Here is an 8,392-nt window from a genome sequence, read left to right on the forward strand (position 1 = left end):
TTGTCGACATGTATCTGTCATTGCAATTACACCTTTATGAATATGTGCATGCTTCTCTTTCGACAGTGCCAAGTTTAGCAGCAAGATTAAGTATGTGCACAGTTTGGATGAACTGAAGGAAATTATTCCAATGGATTGTGTCCAGATCCCAGAATGCATCATTAAGTGAGTCCCTCTAAGCCCTTAAACATAATGCTGCCTCCACTCTTTCCAATCCTGACATGTCCTAATGACTTCATACTCATCCTTGTATTTGAACTCCCACCTCTAGACTCGACAAGGAAATGAAGGAAGCAGCAGAAAACTCAAAGTAAGTGTTGGCTCCTCTGCTTCTCTTTACCTCCTCTGAGGAGGCAGCGGCCTCAGCTTTATCCTCGGCTGGAGCGCTCGTTTATCTGATGTCTCATTTTTAGATCAGAGACTTCTCTTGGATGAGAACCAATTTGATTTGGCTCTGGTTCCAATTACAGTGCAGAGAGGAAAAAAATAGCAAAGGATGCTAAATGCATTGCTTTTATCTCATTTATCATCACAGTGAAATAAATGAGCCGCTCCTTACTGCACAGCGATCTATTACAACGATAATAAATGTAAAACCAAAGCTGTGGACTTCACATACTAATCACTGATTGGCTAATTGTGCCATGCTTCATAAATTGCACGAGCCTTCAAATTCACCATGTTGAAGAATATTGCAATAGTAAATCTTCCTCTTAACATTTCAATTTGTTCCTTTCCTTCAAGAATGAATAGTTTTCTTCAGGGGACCGAGTTAATGACAACAAGCAGAACAGCGTAAGTCCACAAAGATGTTAAAGTTCACATATAGAAGACAAACAGCTGTGTGTCCACAGTCTGTCACTGATACATAAACACAACCGTCCTGAATGCTTTGTGTTTCCATCTTCACAGACAAGTCCAAGCTGGTGCCAGCAGCTCGTAAACTCCAACATCCAGAATTGATGGGACACCTTGGCGCTCAAAAGTCCCTGTAATGGATGGGTCAAGCTGGAAAGTGGAGCTCCTGTGTGTGTGTGCGTGTTTGTTGATTAGACACCAGAGTTTTATTTAGGCACATCTTGTCTCAGTCCCACTCAGCTCAGTCCTAATTGCTGCTGTAGCATCTGCTCTGTTGTACACTTGCAGCCATGAAAACTAAATAGTCAGGTGTGATATTTTCCAGCATCAACAGAGTAACACTGATGTTCACTTTAGGGTAGAAAATGCAATTACACTCTAGAAAGTGCAGCGCACAGATCCATTTTAGAAACTACTGTGTGCATGAGAAGCAGCAAAGCAATAACATCACCACTTTCTGGGTACTCTGTGATTTGTGTGTTAGCCATTTACGCAGAAAAGGAGAAGGAATAAAACAACCTTGTGCCATAGTTTATGACCGACTTGCAGCAAAGCAGGGGATCTTTAATCTTGTCTCGAAACAGGAGAATAAACCTACAAAAAACTTTAAGATGTCAATCTGAAACAAAGCAGGGACGAGTTAAACGTTAAATCAAGCTGTCAATGACACCAATTCTTTCTTGCCTTGTTCTGCAGGTGTGCATGTGTGTGAATGTGCGTTTGTTTATGTTCCATTTGGGGACTTCAACAAACATACGCGCCAGTTATTTGGGGACACCTTGGCAATTGGGGACAACAAAAATCACCTACTAGTTTGTCTCTAAATCATTCAGAAAGGGGTGTCCCCTAATGAGGGTAGTTAAAACATGTGCCCCTAGTGTGAACTTATGTAAGTTGTGTGTGTGTGTGTGTGTGTGTGTGTGTGTGTGTGTGTGTGTGGGTGTGTGTGCATGTGTGTGTGTGTGTGCTGAAACACTGAAAATTATTTTTTTAGTTTCTGCCTTAGATTACGTTAATGACGGGACCTCAATAAAGCACAATATTGCGTGTGTGTGTGTGTTCACATGCATGTGTGTGTACATCAGTGCATGTCCTCTCATTAAAAACAAATTGATGGTCCTCTTACAGCCAGACTTCTATGGTGTAATGAAAATGTGCAAATTAATTAAGCATTGATGTATACTGATTCAATAAAAGCATAGATTAACTGTTGTTTTCAGTCATGTCAGATTTGTTAGTCACAATTATTTCTGCATTGTGAATTGTTCTATGCCAGCCTTGTGAAGTTACAACTGAATCTTTTGAAATAGATTTTTTTATTTTCTTAAACATGATAACACATATTCAAATTAAAGTTCAACTCACAAACCCATATATTTAATGACAAAAATCAGTCAACAAAAGGAAACAAGACTACAAGATTTTAAAGTCCAACGCCTCAAAAGGGTTAAGGAAAACGAACTCATAATTAGACTAAAGCTGAATATAGTTAAATTCCTTAAGAGAATTTATACTCACTTCCAGTTTCATGTTTGTATTCTGAGACAAATTCAGTTTGTTTACAGGTTCTGAACAAAAAAAGTGGTATTTATTTCATGCTGTCAGCTCTGTTGAAAAATGATTCTAGCCTCTGTGTGGTGCACCTTTGTTTGATTGGCCAACATCCAGAAATTATTTCAAGAGTGATCAAGTGATCACAAAAAGCTTTTGAAAATAAACTGTAAACAAACCGAGCCCACAAAAGTGTTTTTCAGTAACAAATAGCTGTATTCTCATGTGATGTGATATATATTTTTAATCTTTTTACATTGCTGATTTCTAAGAGACATTACTTAAAATATATCATGTTGGGAATATCCAGAGTGTTCTGTTAATTATATCACATTTACAAATTAGTTTGTTTTAATGATTGTTTATAAATAATGAACACATTTTCAATGTTTTGTCCCATCTAAAAGTACCAGTTTTTTTTTTACAGTAATCCATAAACATTCGAGCACATATTTTTCCCTCGGAGCTTGACAACATTTTTTAGTAAAACTTAACAAACCCCTGAATATGCTGCATAACTTCAGAGAAGAATCTAAATCTACACAGACATCCTCGTCTCTCCGATATCTCAGTTCTCATTACGATTCACTCTAAATAAATGAAAAATAAAAATAATTAATGAGTCTTTAAACATACAAAAAAAAACCTATTTAAATGTCTCTGCTGATTTTGGACCTGTACTCGGAGCAGAATATGAGTATATTTACACATAACACCTGCTTATTGTACAACCTGTTTTTTGTATTTTTCTTTAGACAACAGAGCTGTGTAAACAATGTTTTATACAATATCTATACCACAGTTAATACACAATAAATGAACAGAAACCATCTGCATTGATAGAAATTATTGAATGTGAGAGAGCGACAAAAATATTACCAGCTGTTGCTAAATTAATGTTTACTCATTTGTAGACTTTAAACTAATCTTAAATGCGGTTTTAGGACAATAAACCATTTGTGATATGAACATCGGACAAAAAATAAACAACCAGCATGAAAGTAAATCAGGAGGATAATATGCCTCCTTTTAGGCATCTTAGACATGATTTATTTTTGCTCCACAGTTCATTTTGTGAATGAAAAGCTGTTATAAAATGTGGTTTATCATGTCTTATTTGTGTTATCTGAATCAGTGAAAGAAAAAGAACGCTCTCCCTCAGGGCAGGGGGAGACAAACAGCCAAGACGAGGGAATGACAGAAATGACTAGAAGAAAAAAGATGTTCTTATTACATTTCATTAAAATGGCTCATCTGAACCTATAGCTCTCATCATCATACTCCAGCTCATCCTCATCTTCCCCCAGCTGTCCATACCGGAACTTCCTGTACACGGTGCCATCCTGGCCCATGTAAACAATGTCTTCATCGTCATCATCATCTTCATCATCATCTATTTTATTACCTGAGCGGCGCTCAGAGAAGTCAACCAGCTCAGCCTCCTGGAATCGGCCTCCTGAGGAGCCGGCGCGGCCGCTGTAGGATGCAGAAGAAGCTGATGTGTAGCCCCCGTATCTGTTGTCACTTCCTAACCCTCCACTGGAGCCCAGCTTCTTGTAACCACGAGGAGGGAGGTCTGAGGGGTTTTTTTTGGACCGGGAATGTTTGATGAGGAAGCCAACAGCCACGAGTCCCAACACAAGCAGGACAGAAGCAATGATGAAGATGGTCAGGTTCCCTCTAGCCTCCTCTTCCTCCTCATTTCTGAATGGCAGGTTTGAGCTGAGGATGCACTGTCCTGGAGAGAAAAACAGGAAACAATGTTATTTCAGAGGAAGAGACGGTGTTTACTGGAACTTGATTATAAGAGTGAAAAAGACATGCCAGCAATTTTACTTATGAAGTTCAGTTTGTTGAATGAAATCCAAGGTTTCTTAACAATAACATCACATTTTGTGGCTTTTGAAGGAACATTTATAATTACAAAGAATTGGATGTAAAGTTGAAGATAATGCTTTTATTTTGACACATTCATTTGTCTAATATTACTGTAGATTATTTGATAAAACTAAAACTTCTTTTTTAATATTAAATCTAATTAATTACAACTTTCAAAGTTCTCTTTGGAGGGAAATTTTCAATCAGGGTTTTTCTTGATAAAATTGATTTTACAAATGAAATGCTATGAAACAGCATTGTGTTTTTGCAAATTGGCAAAAATAAAGATGCTTTTGGACATGGTTGCCAATCAAATTCAAGCTCTGTAACTGAGGCAGAGAGAACCTGCTGGTTCATTAAGACATCACATTTAAAAATTATTGTTTTCTTATTTAATAGTGTGGTATTTTTTGTTGTTGTTTTAGACATTTTACAAACCAAATAATCAACCCAAAACTGTAGTTGTAAGCAAATAATCAAATAATAATAATAAAAAATAACTATAAATAATTACAGCTGTCATGTTCTTTTCTAGGGCAGCACGGTGGCGCAACTGGTAGAGCTGCTGCCTCTCAGCGAGCAGGTCCCTGGTTCAAACCCTGGTCCAGGGGCCTTTCTGGGTGGAGTTTGCATGTTCTCTCCGTGCATGCGTGGGTTTTCTCCGGGTACTCCGGTTTCCTCCCACAGTCCAAAAACATGCATGTTAGGCTGATGGGTAACTCAAAATTGTCCCTAGGTGTGAGTGAGAGAGTGAATGGTTGTTTGTCTCGTTTGTCTCTGTGTGGCCCTGTGATGGACTTGCGACCCGTCCAGGGTGTACCCCGCCCCTCGCACAGTGATTGCTGGACATGGGCACCAGCGACCCCCGTGACCCAAAATGGAATAAGCGGGTAAAGAAAATGGATGGATGGATGGATTTTCTTTTCTAGAACAATGTTACTGACAGATAAGTTTCATTTGTAGACTACTCCAGCCTTCCAAACAGTCCTGTTTCTGCTTGTATTTTAATTAGCATGCTTCTTCTGTAACCAACCTCGAGTTTCAGTGCAGTTGCAACAATCCTGCTGTCGCACGTCAATGTCCTTTCCTTCTTTTTCATGGCGGCAACACAGCAGACATCGCCCTCCTGCTTCTAAGATGGCCTGAGCAGGACAGATGGTGCAGTTGGACGGACCGGGCCCCCAACACTCCAGACAAGAGCTATGACAGTCTTCACAAGTGAAGTCTGAACCCTGCTGAGAATCAGAGAGGGCTGAGATGCAGCTACAGTACAGCTTTCTTTAGCTATTTGTTATTACATATACAGTATGCATAAATCTTTTGCTTCCATAACTCTCCATTTTAGAGGCTGAATGAAATGGAGAAACAGTATCTCCTCACTGTCAATTAACATGCATGCTGTACCTGTCAGTCTCAATCAGCTCCCTCCCAGCATGAGCTGGAAGATTTATTTAGAAAATGAGTCACTGAAATAAATTTCCCTGTGCTGTTCGAGACTGCCTCAGGTGCAATAATAAGTCAACCTGAATTACATGATATGATACGAGAGGCCAAAATGTTAGCAGCTATTTTGGTGAGGAGCTGAGTAAACATAATTTTAATTAAAAACAAAAATAAAATATATACAGTACATGGAATTTAAACATTGAAAGGTGTTACCTTATTAAGAGGATACTGGCCTGGATCACACATAGACTCACACCTCCCATGTGATAGTTGGTACCCTGGGTAGCATGAATCACAGGATTGGGAATCTTTTCCTGCAAATGCATGTCAACATAAAGAACACATCTGGTGATGATTGATATGTACTTTTTCTTAATTTGATAAAAAATAATCAGTTTCTTCACAAGAGGAACTGGTGCACATATTATATGAATAGCTAGTTTAGCCAAAATAAAAGTATTTTTATACTCTACTTTTGTTGTACTCCAAAATGGTAAAATATTCCGTAAAAAGTTCTTAAGCCAATCTGCCCGTATACTATGGAGTGTAATTCCATCCTAAACTTAAAGCTGCACTGTACTGCAACAATGTTTAAGTAGACAGACATAAAAGTAAACTATGCATGAAGCCAATTCCCACAGATCGTTGGTGAGCCTCTGGTGGCTCAATGTCATCCCATATTGCATCACCTCCCATTGCATCATCTCATCATACTGCCTCATCTCCCTCAAGTTAACACAGAACCTGTAGAATGCATCTCACAAGATGTGGAAGAAAAAGTCAATCATCAAACCAGGTTTCTTTACTTCAAGATGCAGCTTAGATGCTCACATGTAGGCATTTTTGGAAGTGGAAAGGGTTGAACATGTGAAGTTAAAGCAAGCTGCAGCTACAGTCTCATACTGACCTATGTATTCTGACACCTCTCACCTACTAAAATTTTTATTTTTCAGCAAATCTTCTATGTGCTTTGGATAAAAGAACAATTCTTTGATCCTTAGGTCTCCATGCAAATCAAAGAGGTTTTGGCACTACATACATCAACTGTAGTTGATTGACATGTTGTTGCTCCCAGGGCTTAATTTGTAAACTGATCAATGCTAGACTACAAATTGCGAGCGGGCCGGCTGGGGGTTGGGAGGTGTCCTGGGAATGTGCTGCTCACAAGACAAGAACCTGACAAATTGTTTAATGACATATACTATTATAGTAAAACAATCAGCTTCACTTTACCTGTTCACAATATGATGTGAGGAATTTGCTGGTTTACTGGTGAACCGTTTGTCATTTTTAAACATAATTAAAGTCCATGCTTCAATCATTATAATTAAGTTTCCTCATATTAGACTTACGCCATATATTTTGATCAGTTCTTTTTGTTTGTTTGTATATAAAAAAGCACACATTCAAGATAATTCGAATAAAAATGTTGCAATAATCAAGCCATGCCAGTAGGTGGTGAGAAACATAAACACAAACAAGATTACAGATCAAGCTTTAACTCGGGTAAGATTCTTCAGACCACTTTTTCATCATACTCAGCATACAGTTTACTGAAAACAATATCAGGAAAAACAAGCAGTATGCCGAAGACTCCCATCACTGAGGGATTTGAGTAGTGAACATTTTTAGTTTTTGAGATGAGTGTTTGTCATGACTTGAACAAGGAATGCAAGTTCAGTAAATCTTTATGTTTTTGGTGCAAGATATTTAAGTGAGTAGGAGTGACATTGTGTATACAAAAAGAAGTAGGCTTTTTTTCTTGATCAAGGTGGCACAGAGTGATGGGTTCTGGTGATTGGCCATCCCAATTATTTGAGAAAATTATACAATAAATAAATAAATACATTTCAGGTCTCTCTTGTAAATGAGTCCTTTAGGCTCAATGGGATTAACATGTCTAAATAAAAGTTGAATGAAAAAATTGTACTTTAAAGCAATATAAAACTAGAAAGTATTGTTTCCTCAAATGATCAAGCTGGCCAGTTTAATATGTATAGACAGAGGTGACTATCATAGATTCTGAGGTAGCAACCCATTTTCTGACAGTGACCATTCTTATGCATAGAAAAAGCCACACACCAAAATGGAAGAAAGCATGTTGCTTATTTTTCACGTTATCAAGCTCACAAAGTTTACATATAAGCATACGTGGTGGCAGCCATCTTGGATTTTTGTGTGGCAATGCCATTTTTGATAGGGACATTTCTTATGCCTAGATTCAGCTACACATCAAACTAGGAGTTTGTACCTCTTAAATTTTCCTAGTTATCAAACGCACAAGAAGGACAGATGGACGGTATTTCCAGTTTCCATCTTTGCTTTGCATCAAAGAAGAAGACGTAGAAAAAATGGATTCATTTTCTGCTGTGGTTTCTAGAACACAAAGTAACAATTGAATTGTCCTAGATAGTTTGCTATCCTATTTTTTCTCCAACATGGACACACCAAAGTGTTTTATTTATGTCTTTAATATCTTTTTAACAATATCTGTTTTCTTTTAAACAAAATCATTGTTTGCATGTTAATGAGAGTGGAGTAAGCAAAGTAGAAAATCTGTGTTTTAAAATATATCCAGACTAACATAGACTAGGCCTTCAAGATTAACTGCCAAAGTCAGGTCAAGGTTCTTTATTGTCATTCGCATCACGTAGCACAT

At 37.9% G+C, this 8,392-nt stretch overlaps 2 protein-coding genes across 2 annotated transcripts in view; one reads left to right on the forward strand and one right to left on the reverse strand.

The window, feature by feature from the left end:
- prune2 (prune homolog 2 with BCH domain) overlaps window positions 1–1,487 on the forward strand; it is a gene marked incomplete in the record, with an annotated part of 11,267 nt that extends 9,780 nt beyond the window's left edge. The window contains 4 exon segments of the mRNA XM_037691826.1: window positions 67–165; window positions 272–310; window positions 745–795; window positions 913–1,487. Coding sequence (XP_037547754.1) covers window positions 67–165; window positions 272–310; window positions 745–795; window positions 913–943 — 220 coding nt within the window.
- A 2,172-nt stretch (window positions 1,488–3,659) lies between these two features.
- Window positions 3,660–8,392, reverse strand: part of pcsk5a (proprotein convertase subtilisin/kexin type 5a) — a 39,367-nt gene continuing 34,634 nt past the window's right edge. Inside the window, exons 30-32 of the mRNA XM_037691984.1 lie at window positions 5,947–6,047; window positions 5,321–5,519; window positions 3,660–4,147 (exon numbers count right to left, since the gene is read on the reverse strand). Of these exons, the coding sequence (XP_037547912.1) occupies window positions 3,660–4,147; window positions 5,321–5,519; window positions 5,947–6,047 (788 nt within the window). The remainder of the gene's footprint in view (window positions 4,148–5,320; window positions 5,520–5,946; window positions 6,048–8,392) is intronic.

Source organism: Nematolebias whitei, chromosome 18 (assembly GCF_014905685.2).
Source record: "Nematolebias whitei isolate Nwh7 chromosome 18, NemWhi1, whole genome shotgun sequence".
NCBI lineage: Eukaryota > Metazoa > Chordata > Actinopteri > Cyprinodontiformes > Rivulidae > Nematolebias > Nematolebias whitei.